This window comes from Liolophura sinensis, chromosome 7, assembly GCF_032854445.1.
Source record: "Liolophura sinensis isolate JHLJ2023 chromosome 7, CUHK_Ljap_v2, whole genome shotgun sequence".
NCBI lineage: Eukaryota > Metazoa > Mollusca > Polyplacophora > Chitonida > Chitonidae > Liolophura > Liolophura sinensis.
The window spans coordinates 15,967,093-15,987,297 of NC_088301.1; the positions used below are offsets into that span (position 1 = coordinate 15,967,093).

A 20,205-nucleotide genomic window follows, 5' to 3' on the forward strand; every position below is an offset into this window, starting at 1 on the left:
GAGAAAATATCTACAATTTTCAGGTGTAAGTCTTGTCTGGTCGGGGTTTTTCTCATGTATGTTTGTATGTAGGTGTTATAGAGTCTTCTCTAGGTAATCAGTTAGTCATAAATTTTCGGTATATTTACAATCGTTGAAGGTTTCTGTTCTTTGCTTTACGTTGTTGCTGTAGCAGTTACTGGTGTTCTGTGGATCACTTAGGGTGTTGCTGGACCTGGCTTGTCCTGAGCTTAATGCAGTATAAGACTAAGTTACTATTTGGTGATTTTTATTTTTTTATTTTTATTAGTTACATACTTTACGTTTGTTAGTTATTGTTAAGTTTTTTTTACCTTATCGTAGGTTGAACAAAACATTGTCTAACATGAACACTGTACAGCTCTGGCTTACCGAAATTTGGTTCAGCATTACAGGTGTGATGTCATTAGAAAATCCATTTTCACCCAAATTGTTTGCATCAGAACATACATACGTCTTCACAACTTACAAATGTAGGCTCTAATGATCTAACAATAGTAGATTGTGCGGAAATTTTGGTGAGGAGATGTCAGTCTACGACTGACTTAGAGTGATCAAATATAAACATCCGAGTTGTGTTGATATGCAAATCGCAACTTTGCTCTGGGTTTGAAGTTAACCTGTTCAGAGCAGTCTCACATGTCCAGATCACCTTGGGCCGTTCAGCATTCTATACGTGCTCAGTAAAAATGACAGGATTAAATTGACTTGAAATGCAAATAATTTCAAGCCAAGAGCTTTACAACAATTTGTAACATTGTTTCAATGTATTAAAGCCTCACAGGTAGATTAATAGTGCAAACAAAAAACAGTGCGGCAAATTAACAGGAATTTAGAGGTTTTAAAATCAATACTTTTGATATTTAGAGCGGAATGGATACTGAAAGTGTTTCAATTGTTTAATCGATTAGTACGGTCTTCGCCTAGTTGGATTTAGGCGGAATTTTCTTTGATCTGCCAAAGCAGCGCCACGTGGGTGTTCATATGACATGGTTGTTTGACAAGGGTAATACGTTGTAGAGGACAGGTGACTGAGCATCCAATAACCGAAAGTCGACAGGATATATTGGGTACCTGGCTCAGAGTCCCGATAATCCAAACGTTTGAGTTCATTATGTTGGGATTACTGAGTGCCACGCTCGATGAGTGTTAATCAGTACTGGCGTGTGTTTTTATGGAATGCATTTTGATTCAATGCAATTTATCATCTGGATACCTGATGGTTGGGCACTTCGTTTAGTATTACAGTAGGCTACTAGAAGGGCAGTTATATATAAAATATTACGGAGAACCTACCAGGATTATACCAGCTATGGATATTGATGAAATTGGAACCATGGCCCGCCGTTGATGTGTTCCGGTACAGTAAGCGTTTGTGGCAAGGATTGAACGAAAACGTTAGAACCAGTATGGAATAAGTTTCTTTGTGAAAATTTTAGTATAGTTAAACTGCAACCATAGTACCTGTAGTAAACGTTTACTCTGCGGTTAATGAAGGGCGCTAACTCCTTCGTGAAGTTGTTGTTTTGTTCTTTTTGTTGTTGTTGCACCAGTACTTCAGCGGACATTTATCAGTGACTGATAGTTGGCCACAGTCCCTCTTTAGTTTTCCATAAGCGACAATGTTAACGTTTAGCTCTGTAGCCCAGTCCCAAACATTCCGTGGCCAATAGGCTTTGGTGCATACCTGACTCAGCCTGTGAGAAAGAAGCAATAAAAATCTTGACATAGGTTGACCGTCAAAATCTGGACCTTTCTATGTCGGCAGCTGGGAGGGGTGTCTAGCAACGCAAAGGGGACGTCACTCACAGCCTCATCACCACCTGTCTCCTTGTGTCCTCTCGCCCAAAATTTCAAACTTTCTTAGAGAGTTTCCATCATTCTGATACCAAGCATGCACCTGTACACCAAAAACGGCAGACTGGCAGCAAAAAAAGACTTTACACCCTAAAATACACAGAATTACAACGGGAAGTTGTAATGGGAGTCTGTGTCCAGTTAAGGAGAATAGTCTAGCCCTATGGGTAATCATGCGTGTCGGGTAGCAGCCACCGCCGTACATATGAAAGGTTGGGTAAGGCAGTTATAATCCGCTTGGTTTGTGTAAACACCAATTAGCCACCCCCCTTTGGCAGCGTCCTCAGAAGTTTAATTACCTAGGCTTAGGGGTGGGGATATTCGAGAGTATACTGTTCTAATTTCTAGTGTCCGAAAACCTAGAAGAATTACGGTTAATGTCAGAAAGTCCTGACTATGATGCGCTTTGTCTATGGGAAATTTTGGGGAGCTGATAAATCCAGTTAGTTGCTACTTTACAGAGCCCTTATCCATCACGCTTAGACAACTGCTGTGAAGCATACGATTTCCATGCGTTTCTCTGGAGGCAAAATTATATTCAGTGCAGTGTGCTGCTTTACGGATATGTACCGCAGGTTTGAGAACAAAAAACACTTAGTGTGCTTCATGTATTATGTAATGAGTGGCCATTGTACAAAAGATGTCAGTTCCGTACTGTAAAACATCTTATCAAACTGAAGTCCACTATTCATAATTCAGCCTCTGATGCTATGAAGTCGTCTGTTTCTGGTGTATTGTATGAGGATAACTTGAAGGCTCCCGAGCCGTTCAACGTCCGGCTGTCGCAAGTCAAGAAGTCTGATATTCCAAATGTCAGTAAACTGTGTTGTAATTGTTACATTAAAACAAATTGGCCTGATTACTTACAAACCTTTTTCGAAGGGTCTAAATGCCAAGATACGTGTAAGGTTGCGGCTGCTATAAGCATCCCAGACTTTAGCCATAGCAAGAAGTCCCGAATGTCAGACTACGTTTCTGTCTATACCGCAGGGTACAGACAGACGGGTGGGGTGTAATTTTTATTCATCCTGTATTGTTCTGGTATGATTGCAGTCTACACTCCATTTCACTTTGTTAGTAATTTTGTTAAATGATAACATCATCTGGGCAGCTTTTGTTCTTTCTTCTCCATCAAATCGAAGCTAGTCTCTCCGGTTATTTTACGCTTTCTCAAGTAAAAAGATTCTACACCTTCATTTAAATAAATAGTCTTTAATTTTAAACACTCAAAGAAATAAATATACACGACATCATATGCATGAATTACAGAAACATTCACGAAAATTAAAACAAATATCACATGGTTAACTTATCATCAGTGTTCTTCTCAGACGCAGTGCAAAAGGGGCATTGCGAAGAACAATTCTGACGTTTGGGTAACCCATAGGCCAACCCTGCGAGACAGTAAAAAGGACGCAATACCACATACAAATTGAGTGCTACCGGCTTTTTCCATTTAATTCTACAGGACCTGGCCGAGTGATTGATGGTGCTTGTCTGTCAGTTATAAGGACACAAAAAGCACGAGTTCAGTCCTAATCTTCGACCTTTGTATACTTCCCTACGCAACTTTCGTTTGGCGATTTGCGCAGTCTAGCGTTCGTTGAAAACTTCTTTTCTTCCATCAACATGGTGTGTATCAATGTCTGCCTAACACGCAGGAAAGTTCGTCAGTAACTTAATTACCAAATGTCGGTGGACTACATAATAGTATTCAAGTAAATAAAATTTTAAAAAGCCCACCTTGATCCGAACACGTTTGAAGTATAGCTTTGTTCTCCATATTAAGTAACGATAAATTTATTTATTTATTTATTTCATTAGTATTTTACGCCGTACTCAAGAATACGGTGGGGGGGGGGGGGGAGAAGCAGGGATAACGATAAATAAATTGGCTTCAATGTTACTGCTTGTGTATAAAGTAAAGCAATGCAATTCAGTGAAGTGGCGTGCTGCTTATTGCTACTTAAGATGTTTGAGGCCTCATGTTCAAGTCTTGTTGCGTCCGCCACTGCTTTATGTCAGGATTTTGGTTCGATACAAATAACCATGGTTTACACCGCACAATCCGCTTTCCTCTACCCATACAACCGTCAGTCCACAAGACTCATTATCAAAGGGACAAGCACTATAGTATATCTTCATCCACACACTAATGTTTCTAAATGTTTCTCCATTTATATGGCTGGTCATATTTGTACCTGTTAATGCATGTATCAGTACCATCTGTATTCCCAGGGCTCCACCTGGGTGAACTGTCATACCAGTACAGTCAACATACCTCTCTATTTCTCTGATTTGTCATAACAGTAGTTCGTACAATGCAACATTTCTCTGATCTGTCATACCGGTACATTCCGTACACTCCTCTATGTCTCCGATTTGTCATACCAGTACAGTCCGTGCACGCCTTTATGCCTGTGATTTGTCATACCAGTACAGTCTGTACACTCCTCTTTGTCTCTGATTTGTCATACGGGTACAGTCCGTACACTCCTCTATTTCTTTGATTTGTCACACCAGTACAGTCCACACACCCCTGTATTTCTCTGATTTGTCAAACCAGTACAGCCTACACCCCTCTGTTTCTCCGATTTCTTAAATTAACACAGCCCGCAGGCTGGCTTAAATCCTGGATTGGCGAAAGTTCCGAAGGTGTCGGCTATCATGTTTCCCTGTCTCGACATCAGCTGCTGCGGTTCATCTGAGGTCACGCAACTCCGTCAGTTTTGTAAAACTCTATTTGTAATATCAATGACACAAGGTTGGCGGTAGCCATGATGGAGAGTAATATAATGGGATCCAATACCTTGGTCTTCCAGTATATATCACTTACAATCATCACCAGAACTTTTCCATCTGCAAAGACAAAATTTAAAGGATCCGCTCATTTCTTGTTTGCAGAATCCAGCAACCATTACATTGCAAGCTATGACAAGAATTTTTTGGAAAAGAAGGACAAGACAAACTGTATTAAAACTGATGGAGTGGTCTGTAATATCTTTCACACAAAGCTGCCAATTTAATAGCTGTACATATTTATGAAAATTTTGTTTAAAATTACGCTATAACTTCCCATGAATTTATTTTGTCTGTACCATAAAAGAACCTGATCTGTTTTATGCCCTTTGTAATCTTAAATGAAATACAGTTCCAAAATACATATTTGAATATGTGCAATGAGCCATTTTGAAGTCATGTGGTAAAACAAGCTAAAACAAGACGGCCAGCTGAACTACATGTACTCTCCCTTTTCTCTGACTGTAGCTTTGTTAGAATGATCTGTTTCTGCGATTTGTTTAAATGGTCGGTTTGGTTTAAAGTTTCAGTTGTGATATTTGTCAGTCTGTTCTCCATGCCAAAGAGATTTGGCATTGCTATCTGCAAAACACAATCTTGCATGAGAAACAGAAACGCATGAAGAATACTAGTGCGCCGCGATCTAATATTCCTTCATACGAAATCGGCTGGGTTTATGGGTAAAAAGGAAAGACCCGGTCCTCTTCAAGCCCTTCATCTTTGAGGCCGCCTGTCCAATGCTCGCTGATTCACCTGAGATTTCAAGAGTTTGTCGGGTACATGTACCTGGCGAAGGTTTTTATCACCCTTAAACCTGATCACCATCATATAAGTAAACTGTTCTTGAGCAAGCCGTAGTTTAAAAACAAGCCAAAGCATTTAAAACAATTTAGCAGATTCTGTTTTATAAAAGGTGAGAAAAGCGGTCAAAAAAAAAGAAACCTGGTTCACTGGGGTAAATGGATATTCTATTGTTTATGAATTGTGTGGCAACAATCAAAGCTAACTGCAGGCTAAAGTGTACATGTACTTTGAGAAATTAGTTCTTTTTTCATGCTTTTTACTCACCTTTGTAAAGTACCAGCTGCGTTTTAATTTCTTCCAGTTTTTGCTCGCCAACCACATGCATCCGATATGAAGGCTTATAAGCAGGGCCAGAATAACGGCGCTGATAATGTTCACCACATTCCGACAGAAACAAGCTGTCTGAATCAGAGAAAAGTAACAACAAATCAACCAGTTTGTCTCTAGCAAACAGAAACAGTTTAGTAAGATCTAATACATTTTATAAACGCTGTATCATATAAACAATCATTAAACAGCGTGTTTTTCGATAAGCAAGTGAAAACATCCACAATCAAACGAAAAAAAAGCTGCCTTTTGTAAAATCCATCGCAAAAAATGACTAGAACACGAAAACTATATATACATTTCGCATCTTTGAATATATTTTAATAGCCTAAATATATATATCGAGATCATAATACAACACAATAGTCTTTAAACAACTAATAACATGTGGCTCGCTTAATGCGAAAATCTCCAGTTTTGTCGCCGTTGTGATTGATTGTCACTGCATGATTAGATTGAGAGGCGGTTCTTTGTTAATCTCGCATTTTAGACATTCAAAACATCTTACACAGTTTTGTCTGCAAGCCAAGTTCATCCTACATGCTCTCTGGATAAAAAGATATAAATGATGCCAAAAACACATCTTAGTTTTAGTCACCTGTACACAAGCCATAGTTTAGGATTTCATTACAGAAAACTGATATTTTCCGTTATCTATATCTCCAAGGACTACAGGTTTATATGCAGAGGTTTTTTGGCGACGTGTACCAGCTCAAGATTTCTGATTTTACGAAATATTTCGCATGTTCGAGGTATGCATCGAAACCATGACACCCGGGGGTCAATGAATTACGCTTACCCCCATGGCAGCAAACGGGTACACGAAAACTAGGAGCCAGATCACAAAAACAGCGGCGTCTGTCGCTATGCTGTAACCGCCACCTAGCGGTAGAAGACGAAAAAATCGTGGACCGCTTTCCGTGTTCTCCATCTTCAGTTTCTGAGCATGCCGCACGAGCTGATTGTGCTGATAGTAAGGCCTGTTAATAAGTTTACAGTAAATAGTGTCATGTATGCATAAAACCTGTTAATTACACCTATCTGAGTAAAAAACTACTGTAAACAAGACCATTGTACACTGTATAATGATTTCAGGAGTGCTCAGTCATACGACATAGAAACAGTCTAAATTAATAATCAGTACAGAGGAAAAATGAACCGCGAAAATCTTTTTTATTTCACGGGTGTCGATCAAACCAGATCAAACATGAATGTGGAAAGCCATCGTTACAGCTGTGTATTTTCCAAGTTTTGAAAATCAAAGTTTCAAACTCAGGTTACTGTCCGAATAACATACACATGATTGGCAATAAATACTACAGATATAGTCATGCATGCAATGGGCCATGTAACGCAGCTCGACTCATGCGAATATTTCTGTCTGGAGAAATCCTACCGAGGCCATAAACTATGATCCAGTTCATCTCAAATTGCCAGCAAGACAATCCACCCGATTTTATGGTTGTCTTCTCAGTTGACGTGTTTGTGCTGTTACATAACCGCATAACGCTATAGAGAGGTATATTATTGTGGGTTAACTGCAATTAACATGACAGCATGCAATCTTTGACAAATTGTGCTAAAGCCATGGAGGTAGGAGATGAAAGTTGCCAATATTTTTACATTTAAATGAACAGTGTATTAAAACCCCAACTTAGAGACCAGATCTAAACTTTTAGGTGTGGCCATTTCACAACTATCACATTGCCTTTGTTTCCGTGATGTCTACTTTGCATTGTTTTCATATGATCGTTCATTTAATATGATTACAACACAGCATTTTAAGTAATTCGAGACAACTGACGTCTAGTAAATTGCAACTAACATCGCTGCATTTGTTTACCCAATTCTGTTTACTCCATGTTGCCGGGGGTGGGGAGGGGGTGTAACTTGCTATTGTTCATGCATTTACATGAACAGTTATAACAGAGCCCTAAATGAGGTAAATAGACAAGAGGACGTACTTCACCTGTAACACGGGGACATTTGTCAGCTACCATAATGTCATCACTGCTCTGCTTCTGCTCCCAATGCTGTAGTCTTTAATATCGTTATTTGTGATCGGTTAATGTTCATTGTCATGTCATCGGGCACAAATTACCAGAGTACAGGCATCAGCTGCTGGATATATAATATGTTTATGATTGAATGTAATAATAGATTTACATGGATTTACATGATGCTCTGCCACCATAATGCTGGCCGCCATAGTATGAGAGAAAATATTCTTGAGCATGGCGTAAAACACCAAGCAGAATTAAATAAATATGCAAATGAAATACTTAGAGCATAGAGATTCAAACCAAAGCAGCGACGAACGTGTGATAATTGGCAAATGGTCACACGTAACCGGTGAATTATGGCCTCTCGTAAATTTACCTCAGCCAAGGTGTTGTTCTGAATGTCTATGCAACTGCTTAAACAGTAGCAAATTACACGCCCCCCCCCCCCACTCACCCGTGACCATCACTTACGCAAAATTATTTTAATGATGTAGTGATGTGGTTTAGAGTTTATCAGACGTCACTGGTCTAGAATTTTTAAAACTGCTGTGCTGTGGAATATGTTATGCAAATAAAAAGTTATCAGGATCATACATGCCATCTTGATAAATGCTAACAAAGCGCAACAATGAAGCTTGAAGCGTTAAACCGTTATTCATATGCCGTTCTCCGCCTGTTCATGTAAACAGTAACACTGGTTCGTTTCAACTGGCTCTTCAACAATTTGGATGTCAGATGCGATCAATACAATTTTCAGAAACCTTTTTTTTCTAACAGTTATAAATGTTTAGAATACTGTATAAATAACTCCAAAGAAAAGAGAAACAGTTGACCTTCTGGCCAGCGTTGGGTTCTGAGGAGATACACAAAGACGTTTAAACTACAATAAAATACATTGCTTTGTGTTTTTTTTTTAAGTGAAGTATTCTTGTGTAAAACAACAATCAACTAAGTAAATAACATAATTGCAAACCAAAGCATTTAAGACCATTTAGTTTTAGACCGTTGACGTCTGATTAAATTTGTCATTAACAAGACGGACTTTTTTTTGCCTTTGTGCCATTTCGCTTAAGCCGTGTGACTAGAGAGCTTGTAACTTGGTGCTACAATATTTAAGCATTTACATGCATTCCGTCGTATTAAACTGTCGATATGGAAAGATAGGGACACCGGCCATACTTTAATAGATGTTTAACACCAGCTTGTGACATACACAAAGTGATGCTTAACCAAGACTGCCTTTACATGTAGTCATGTAAAGTCTGTTGCTATTTACATGAACGGAAGCTGCATCGATGTTCTTGCTAAAACACTGACAACATTATGCCATCGAAAGGTGGTCAGACTATTTCTTACCCACGAAGTAAATTCCAGACTCTCCCAAAATCACGTGACTCATATGACAGCTTCCCCGCCTGTGCCACTGCGAGGTTCTCATTCATCTCGTCTTCCGTGTTTTCTTGGTACGTCGCTTCCGGTGCATGTGTTGTTCTCATATGCACGTAAAGTCGGATTCTGTTTAAAAGAGAAACTATGTTTTTATTAATTGGTGTATTCAACTATATTTTCAGGTTTTCCTTTTTATTTGTAAATCCATAGTTTTCATTCCTCCCTAATTCCCAACACTGTAGTCCTTCAGAATCATTAATAACTATATAGTTATAAAAACGCAAACGTTACCCAGTCCCCACATGCAGTGAGAGCGGAGGAATCTATAAATTCTCAGTCCAATGCCGGGTTTGAACCTGCACCTTGTGTATTATTCAAGGGGTGTGTTAACAGTTTGTTTTGTTTCAATCCGTTTAACTGGTCACCTGGATTTACTTTATATTACATTTCTGACATCAGAATATTTTGTCGCTACGGAGTAGAAATTGATGGTAGATAGTCCTAATTTTGACACCCAATAAATACAATGCTTCTTTGCAATGACGCACACATGTAGATTTAGAGGTTGCAACTCCTTATGTAAGCCGTATTTTATCAGACATTGGGCAGTGCGCTTGCTCCGAATTGCCTCAGTGAATCGCTTTAGTATAGCTGAACGTCACTGCGGTGATCTGTATCATTAGGATACCCGGATGTGGCATTTGTCAGCAAGTATGCATATCTGCATTGGACTGTATGACGTCAGGACTATAGACTAATTAAATACTTTCTAAATGTGAAGTGTTTGTCTTATAAAACTTGTAATGGACTATAACACGCAGAACTTTTGTAGACTTTCAAGGCACAAAACGTATTGAGCATCCCTTTGGAGCATCCTAACTATATTTTTGAACATTTCTGACAATAGTAGTGTCCAATTAATTATTCAAAATTGAATGTTTATGTCAGGTACATTTCTTTACCACTTTAATGGTATCAAATTTGATATTTTGAAAAACAGAGGTGAGGTACCGTACAACAACACCTAAGGAATGTTTACATGATCGTTTATACATGTACACGAGAAACCAAGAGAGATATGCACGTTTTAGTCACGTTTTATGCTGTTAACTTTTGATAAGGATTGTTTTGATCTAAAAAAAACCACTATGTTTTCATCAGTCCAGATAAGGTGAAAAACAAATCTGCAAATATATTACATTTGAATGGCTTTAAGCTACGGCGATTAGTATGTTAAAGGTGAAGAATGACTGAAAAGTTATTTGTAAATATGATCATCAGTATTTTTTCCGATTCTTCTTTCAGGACAAAAGGACATTTGAAAACTGTTTTATATGGTGGGTATTTAGGACCACTTTTTGGTATATATCGTCTAGACATAACAAAGTCCCAAAGAAGTATGGCACACAATGTCCAATAAATATATATAAATAATAATTTGGCCTTGGATATGAACTTTCCAGCTGACAAATATTTTAAACATTGTAATTTGATTATATTTATATATCTAACATATTCCTAAATATTATCATAATTCAGATTTAATGCGTGTGTTAAGACGTAATCAACAAATTTACATTAAAATAAATTGATTAGCCATGCATCATATCATGCAAAAACCACATATATCAAAGGGTGGTCCGAAAACCTACCATACATTTTTTATGTCTTAATCTCCGACAAGAAAATTCTAAAAAAAGCATTTAACACAATATTTGTGAGCAACTTTATGCGCATTTTCGTCTGGAATTTCCACCATCTGTATTTTTGGTTCTCCTCTAAGGCTTCACAATCTATCCTCTGCAGAAGTTCTTTTTGTTTTTGATGCGACAAGCAGGTTTTACTTGGGCCATTAACTTCACGTGCGGTCTGGATGCCAGACTATGGCTACTTTACGATTCGGTTTTTCAGAACATTAATTTCATCGGGGATATGATGCTGTTCCAAAGCCGTATAATTCTCCGGGGTTTATGACCCATGTTAATTTCACCATGTCGCAAGTGACCCCGATACGTCCTACTTGTGGTTGTGACTGTATCACTGAAACCACTGCCTCGATTAATGTGGTTGGTATCAAACAGTTGTCATGGCAGGGAAAGTAACAACTAACACAGGTGTCATTTCATACGTGGCTCTTGAAAACACGTGACTCTTAATAGACATTGCAAGCGCTTCTTATATGAACATTTAGTTATATGCGGACTGAAGGTCCATTTGTTGAGTATCGGTATTATACTGGTATTAAATGTTACATCTTACTTAAGATACACTTTGGAGCAACTGATCTCAAATCTCTGGTTTACAGATTCAAATAGAAAACCCCGATCGTCGACCATCTCGAACGTAACCAATAATAACACATATACCGTTTTTTTCTGACAAAATGGTGTTCTTCCATTTCTAAAAGATTAAACAACTTTCTAATATTTTCGTAGTTCCATTTCCATGTTTGACTTTATGTTCATCAATCGCCACGACAATCTTTCAGTAAGGTATATGCCATACAAAGAACTAGACTTCCAGCATTAGATCTGAGATGTGTTTCATTCTTGTCATGCACTTAGCTTTCAGAAATACTGATCTGCACTTTTCGGGGCCTCCATGGCTCAGTCGGTTAGCGCGCTAGCGCAGCGTAATGACCCAGGAGCCTCTCACCAATGCGGTCGCTGTGGGTTCAAGTCCAGCTCATGCTGGCTTCCTCTCCGGCCGTAAGTGAGAAGGTCTGCCAGCAACCTGCGGATGGTCGTGGGTTTCCCCCGGGCTCTGCCCAGTTTCCACCCACCATAATGCTGGCCGCCGTCGTATAAGTGAAATATTCTTGAGTACGGCGTAAAACACCAATCAAATAAATAAATAAATAAATAAAATATGCACTTTTCCACGCCTTCACTAACCTGGAGCTCGGGCTTTTTTGTTTTTTTTTTTGAGTATGCTGTCCTCAATATGTCAGAGCTGTACACTACAATAAGGTGTTCCCTTTCACCCAGCAACATTTCTGACTTCATATCACATAGTTGGTAGTGCATAATAAAGACCACAGCGTCGCAATAAGCCCAATGGTCGTTTCAAGGGTCTCGCGAGTTCACGCAAATATCGGCGAGACGCGCGGGAGCTCTCGCAAACCAACGTAGATGAAAGACGTTACTTTACGGTAGTTGATAGATTCAATACACATCTATCTATCTATCGTCGGTACCGTTGGCACCTAACGTAAAATCACGTGTTTTAGCGGTAGTTCGCAGAGGCTCCCACCTGTCTCACCGATATCTGCGTGAACGCCTAAAGGGGTGAGACCCCTAAAATGCCGACTGGGCTTATTAACACAAATGTACCTAGTGAATAGACATCAAGCCAGACTTCGCTAACTGCCATTCTTACATCGAGTCGGAAGCTCACGGTATCGTCCGGAAAAAGATGTAGGACCTACACTATATAACGCATTTGTATTTTAATCATGAACAGAAGGAATAAAAGGAACAATTGTGGAACAACATGATCTTAATTTTGTGAACAGTCGAGTTCATTCTATAGCATCATAGGCTCCGTTTGTTTTAATTGCGATGTTATGATGTTTATTATTCCAGCGTAACGAGGTAATGTGAAATTAACATTACATTAAAGTAACAACAAACCTGCTTTTTTCTTCACACGCTGGGGACACCGCTGGTGACAGGGTCGAGTCCCAGTTTAGTACATGCAGTGAGTCGTTAATCTGAAAGCTAAGCTCGGAACATGGTCAATCGATCTCAGAGGTACGCTTAATGACAATAAATTTCGACCACAACTAACGTGCTCATTTTTCCTGAGAATTTTATTGATTTTAGAAGGTGTTTTGATGTTTGCTTGGAACATGGAATAATATCCTTCTGGAAAATTGTAAGTTTCGGCACCAAAACTAATATTTTGTGACATTCATTTGCCTCTAAAATTGCACCTGTATGAACGAAAGTTTAGCTCATTTGGGACTTTCCAACTTAAACTTCCACTATATAGGAATTTGTGATTACATATGCTATGTATTTTTTTTCTTTTATACAAAAGTGATCTGGTTTAGTGGTAAAGGATGCACCGGAGCTCAAAATAAACTACAGCTCTTGGCCAGGTCATAATTACCCAAAATCTTGCAATTAACATCACGGCATTTCTTTTACCTAATTCCACTTATGCCATGGTGCTAAGGGTCCAGTAATATTCTAATATTTAATGGTGAAGAAAATATGAAAATGACACAAAATCCAGATAAGAGTTAGTCATAAATGTAATCTTTTATATATTTAAATATACATATATATATTTTTCATTTTTCTTTAAAGAGAAAAAGACAGTTGAAAATAATTTTTGCATGATGGGTATTCGACACCACCTTTTGGTGTACATAGTATTTGTGCAATAACGTTAGAAATGTTTTCAACCTGGATTTTTTGATCATATTTTGTATTTTCACTATATTCCTAAATATTATCATAATACAGATTAAATACATACTTTTGGGATATAAACAACAAATGCACAGCCAAATACATTCATTAGCCATACATTACATCCTTTTTAGAACAATATTATGCAAAGACAATAAATACCCAAAGGTTATCCCAATTAATCAACATACGAAAATATTGGCAAATGCATTTTTCTTAAAGAAATATTAAACACATAGCTGCAAATAAGCTTCATCTGCACTCTTTCGTCTTATTTTGGTATAATTTTGTGTTTTCTTCTGCTTTAAGCATTTACGTGAATGTGTTTGCCAACTACATGTATGACACTATCGTCACTGCTCTGATGTTACTCTCTCTGCTGTATCAATGTCTATTATATGTTGACAAATCGTCTGTCTGCATTAATCAGGGATCGATGTGTGTGAAATACCCCGCGAGAGCCCCACACGCTCTTAAGACGAGTGCACTGCCAGCTATGCAGGTAGACTGTCAAGTGCGCGGTGTATAAGCCATGAACTCAGAATGTCTGGAAAATACACGTACACCATCCTCCTGCATCCATACTGTATAGTATCGTCTGAAAATCAATAATCTACTTCACACGCATTCGTCGTTAGCTAAGTCGTCACTTCAGCCTTTCATGAATATTTGTCTGACCACCTTGGACGTCAGAGGTAACCTATAGCTGATGAATAACATTTATGTAACGTCACGGGCGGTTAGTTACAAGGGGATTGTGTAAGAGATCTATGCACGAGTGAGAGTCGCCTATTTACGCAGGTATGCCTACACCTGACACACTTCAGTGGATTCCATGGTTTCCCCAAATAGCACCCGTATCCTCACTGTTACTCGCGATCTATCACTCACCATACATGTTTTATCATTGGTCATATCTTCGCACCAGATCCTTGTAATCGGTATAGTAATATCTACTTACTTGTTCATATCGAAATTTTATCCTTTCTACGGCTGCCATGGAAACCGGCATTGCGTCTGCATTTAAAGGCAGCGGTGAAAGACGTGTGTACGTGCATGGCGACATTGAGGCATGAGCGATGTCATATCCGCTTCCATATATTCCTTATAGCGCATGTGCCGCTCATTTCACTTGCTTTACATCACTTCCGCCACTAGACAAGCTTGACCTGTATATAGTATTTGTGCAATAATGTTATAAATTTGCTCAGCCTGAATTTTGATCATATTTATATTTTTATTATATTCCTAAATATTATCATAATTCAGATTAAATACATATTTTGGGGATATAAACAACAAATGTACAGTCATATACATTTATTAACCATACCATTCCATTCTAACCATACCATTCTAAATATCATTATTTAGAACAATATTATGCAAAGACGATAAACACCAAAAGGCGATCCCAATTAATTACCATACGAAAATATTGGCAAATACCCTTTTCTTAAAGAAATATTAAACACATATCTGTAGATAAGCTTCATTCATTAAGCATTTACATGACTGTGTTTGCCATCTACATGTATCACATATCGTCGCTAGCTACATGTATCTACCTTCATCAATACAATTGCCTCAAATGTCCATGTATATCAACTAATAATAAATACAAAAGTTAAAACCGAGTTTTTGTGTTTTCTGACATCACTTCCTTCTTTATGACGGTGACCCCCAATGAATTTGGCGCTGTTCCAGATTTCCTCACAAAACTTACAAGTGTTGACAGTGATGGAAAACGAGTATTGAGAGCGGCGCATGCGCTGTATATAATAAGGCATGCTTCACGACTAATCGAACTCATGCCTTTCCGGCTTCAGCCGTGACATTACCCCTGAAATGTAAAACTCGCGTGAAAATCTTTTCCAAAACATAACTGAATTAGCCTTCACAAAAACACAGTATGAATAGCTCAAACCCCCAATTCCATGTCTGTGAAAAACCCGGGTGTGAAGGTTCCACTTTAATTTATTTGTAATATGTCCAGAGTTGTTTAAATTTTGCGGCTGACCTGCCAGATATGAACTATTGTGTTACAAATTTCGTGTCGTAGGACTCCTTCTCATCATACACCGAGGCATGAGGCCGGTTTTCACCACCAACAAACGATGGTGTAAATAGGTTAAAGGGTTATTGAATATTAAACATGCAGTTGATTTTTAACTGAAAGTAAGAGTTTCGAGGTGTCTAAATATGCGCCCGTCACCAAAGAATGAATAGCAGAAAAACGAAGATTCACATGTCGTGGTCCTGATGTCCAGTTCGAAAGCAACCCCACCTCCTCCCCGGGTTCTGCGACTAATGGTCAACAACTAGAACAGGTTCTGGTAAGGGCAAGAAGAAGTGTCCAGGTGACCGATGCCCACCCACCGTAAGATAAAACTGTACACGTAGCACCAGCATGTCTCAACAAGTTAGCATGTGTATGTGAGCACCTTTAATGCACACAAAATGGGACAAAACAGGCTTCTGCTCTGGCAGGCAAAATGTGCTCAAATGTGTAACGCTTATGAGAAAGCTTCTAGACATATACATTATATACAGTGTTGCATAGCTATATAGAGTGGCAAAATATTTGCAGACATACCGACAGACGGACAGAAATGCCATAACACAATACGACTCGTGATATAAAACCTTACAAAATTCGCCCGAGGAACTCCTGACCAAATAAATAACAAAGGTATTCACATATATCGAGTTCAATCAGGCTTGAACTATAGGAGTTTAAGCTTGGTGTAAATAGCGTAGCCTGTCCCAGTATGAGGTACAGAAAAAACATAACCTATGGAACCTGAACACAATTTCACTACGTACCAAGACAATTACCAAGAGTCTTCATATACATTCTACAGTGGTTTAGTCGTATCAATGTGGTGGTGTGTACATCTGATGTACACATTTAAGCAGACCTACATGGAATCAAAGTATAGGGAGATCTTGTTGACCCCGTACACTATCAGTTCTTTAAGACCAGTGATCCTACCTTTTGACACCATATCTCCCAACCAGTTGTACAACTGCCACTTCTTTACTTAGTGTAACCATTCAATGCAATCAGAACACCTTCAAAAGTAACACATATCCTAGTTCTAGTCATACTGAAATGAGTGTCATGAAGTTTGGAAATGAAAGCACTTTGAACGAGAGCCAGCACGCTCATGCACAGCGCAATACTTGGGATACCCCGAAACTGTGTCACCGCATTAAATGACGACCTCTGGGGATGTCACGAGCTCCACAAAATAAACGTTTTTAGTATGTGTTTCCGCTGCTCTTGGGAATTTATTCAGAGGAGTACGTACAGATGAGTGGCTGTTTAAATGTCTTTGAGTTCCTACATAAGGATGAGTTTTAAATTGCAGCTGTACTCAGGGTATAAAAAAACCTATGTCATATGCGGTATAATCTGTTCAGGGGTATTTCTACTGGTAAGGGGATTGTTTAAATCTCAGTACGTTACAATATAAAGAAAAGTCACGCACAGTATAGAGGCCTGTGTCATATCCAACTTAAGAACAAGCCATTTAAATGGGTGTAAACAGACTGAGGATTTTTTTAAATGACAGTATTAAAGTTACAATGTATGGATTGGTTTTAAATTCTAGCTTTTTCAACCCGGCACACACTGTATAGGCCTATGGCATATCCAACTACATGTATAGGCAACAGACATGTCAGCAAGCTTCAGACGTTGTTAACATTTTACTTAAAATCAGAAGACCCCGATTCAGTGTGCTATAATGGGGCTGTCGGGGGTGTACGTCATGCATGTTATCATACTCCCCACAGCGCATGCTCTGCTCTCTACTTGTCGCCCGACAATTAATTTATTGAAGCACGCTATATTTCTAACAATATTCCACATATACGTTACATGTACATTTGATTGAGACTCGCTTGTTCTGTATGCTGGGTATGTTTAGCTCTCTGTGTACTTTGTTACATTTTATTCATTCACATCACAACATGTACAAAATGTGGAAATATAGATTAAGAAGGAATTTCACCAAGGCATGAGGGGAAAAGGATGTAAATAGTGGGGATGCAAAACGAGATTATGTACTATTAAACCATATAGGCCAACATGTACATGTATATCGAGCTTAATACATGTATTCGCTCTAAGTGGATAGCACCTTCAAGTTTCGAGCCAGTTTTATTACCTTGATGAATGATAATTTTTACCTGACACTGCTTCCTACTCAGCAGGTTCCAATCCTTTTTTCAAAACCAAAACTTAATTTTATGGCATTTGTGATTGGGGTTTAAAAGCCATTCTGGGGACTATTTTTACGTAAGAAATAGTAATTTGAAAGTCCGGGTCAATCTTTTTCCACAACGACACTGTAGATAGTTTCCTGAACGTTAGTGAGTTTGGTAACGTTTGTTTCACTCGTAAGACCATACCGGAATATGATAAGGGATATATGCTACATGCAAATGAATGTGATGAACATGATAGGGTTTGTGCTGTGATCACCGTCACAGTATCGTGGAGCGGAAAGCAAACGGGTCTATTTGTACCAAAAGTACATCTATGTATCAGATTAATGGTGTTGTGAATTTTAATCTAAAACAAGATCAGAAAACCAAAATCCGGCGAATCATATATTCCACAGGACCTTATAGTCACTTAGAAAGATTACACGAGCTTACATTGATTACATTGATTTTCCTTACTGTTTATGTAGTAAATTTGTCCACTTCAACCTTAAAAAATATGTAAGCCCTAACTTTCGCGTGATACAAAACATGATTTCGCGTGATTGTCTGCAACATATCAAAATATCAACCTAGCATGACCACCATTTTCTTAGCTCTGGTTGCTGAAGTGGAGTCATAGCGTTTTGTTACATGTACCGTCTTAACCTCCTGGGATGTAGAAAGTAACACTGGCAAAAAGGTTTTCAGTTCTATCCACAAGAGATATAATTCTGATATATATTTAACTAGGTACAAATTTATCGCACATCAACAACCTAAAATATCTGCATGGCAGTATTATCCAATCAGTGCTCCTTCACTCTTTAGTTCGGAGTCAAATTAAAAGCCGGTAGCACACAAGCGAGAAGCGGTCATCAGTTTTTAATGATGCCAGACAGACAGTAGATATTCCAGGCATAAATTCCATATCAGAGTTCAAATTCGTAGTCCATGAATGAGTTCTAGGTCATTTATTTATTTATTTATTTGATTGGTGTTTACGCCGCACTCAAGAAGGAAGCAAACCGGGCAAAGCCCGGTGGAAACCCACGACCATCCGCAGGTTGCTGACAGGCCTTCCCACGTACGGCCGGAGAGGAAGCCAGCTTGAGCTGGACTTTAACTCACAGCGACCGCATTGGTGAGAGATTTTTGGGTCATTACGATGCGCTATCGCGGTAACCGACTGAGTTCCAGGTCAAATAACAATTAAACAAGGTATCTCAGTCGCGCTATGATTGCAACTGTTCATAAAGGCATCATGCAGATGTAATGAATACGGCTGCCTTTACGGCCCCTAGCCCCAAGTTAAGCAGTATTAGATACAGTTCGAAAATAACGAGCGTTACAGACATGAACCGAATAAATTGTGATTCAAAAGTAACGGACGATTACGTCTTTCCCGTTAATATGTAAGGATCTCATACTACAAGAGGCGCCATCTTATGATGTTACACATGACATGCTGGTCTGTATAAAAGCTGCCTACAAGATAGACGGTTACACTGGGCAACCAGCGTCGTCTATGGTGTTAAATATCATATACTCGATAGATATGTACTCAAGGATAACAGCGCTATGTGGTTGATCACAATGCAAACCGCCAGAGATTCTGAACGCTCTGTCCATACCTGCCAACGAGAGTGTTATATTCATTGTAACATTTGAGAAACTTAGAATGAATATAAGCGTCATGTCCGACATTCATATACCATTCGTAGTCCGTAAAGGACGTTCCAAGTCGATGATCGCAAGATCCATTTCCAAAACAACGTTTAATACTAGCTCCCAAAGACAAAGGTATGTAAGAAATTATACAAACAAGAAATAAAGCCGGTAACACACACAAGAGAGAAGCGGTCATCAGTTTTCAATGGTGCCTGGCAGAGAGTGGATATTCCAGGCATGAATTCCATAGCAAAGTTCAAATTCGTGAATGCGTTCCAGGTCAAATAACAATTAAACAAGGTATCTCAGTCGCACTTTGATTGCAACTGTTCATAAAGGCATCATGCAGATGTAATGAGATAGAACGCGATAGATCTGTACACAAGGATAACAGAGACGTCTATGTTGTTGATCACAATGCAGATCGTCAGAGATTCGGAACGCTCTGTCCATACCTGCCAACGAGTTTTATACCCATTGTAAAATTTGAGAAACCTAGAATGAAGACGTTCAATGGAGTGTCCTTGACAAACTAGTTTTTGAACAAACAACTTGTGACGCGGATTAAAGTCATCACAATTTACATAAAATCTGACAAATGCTACAAGGCGAGATATGTATGCGCCAAATGTATGACCCTTTAAGAGCCCAAATAAGGATCATTTACAATATCAAAGTTGAAATTATCCCTTTATCGTAAAGGCGAA

General features: G+C 38.8%; 2 protein-coding genes across 2 annotated transcripts in view; one reads left to right on the plus strand and one right to left on the minus strand.

Moving 5' to 3' along the window:
- The window catches only part of LOC135470687 (putative ferric-chelate reductase 1 homolog), a 241,580-nt gene that overhangs the window by 42,085 nt on the left and 179,290 nt on the right, over positions 1-20,205 (plus strand). The window lies entirely within an intron of this gene.
- Positions 4,043-16,714, minus strand: LOC135469740 (uncharacterized). The gene is made up of 6 exons (XM_064748312.1): positions 16,611-16,714; positions 9,165-9,323; positions 6,605-6,785; positions 5,743-5,880; positions 5,121-5,256; positions 4,043-4,734 (listed from the first exon to the last, which is right to left on the minus strand). Exons 1-6 carry the CDS (start codon positions 16,670-16,672, stop codon positions 4,586-4,588), a joined length of 825 nt encoding a protein of 274 aa, XP_064604382.1. The 5' UTR covers positions 16,673-16,714; the 3' UTR covers positions 4,043-4,585.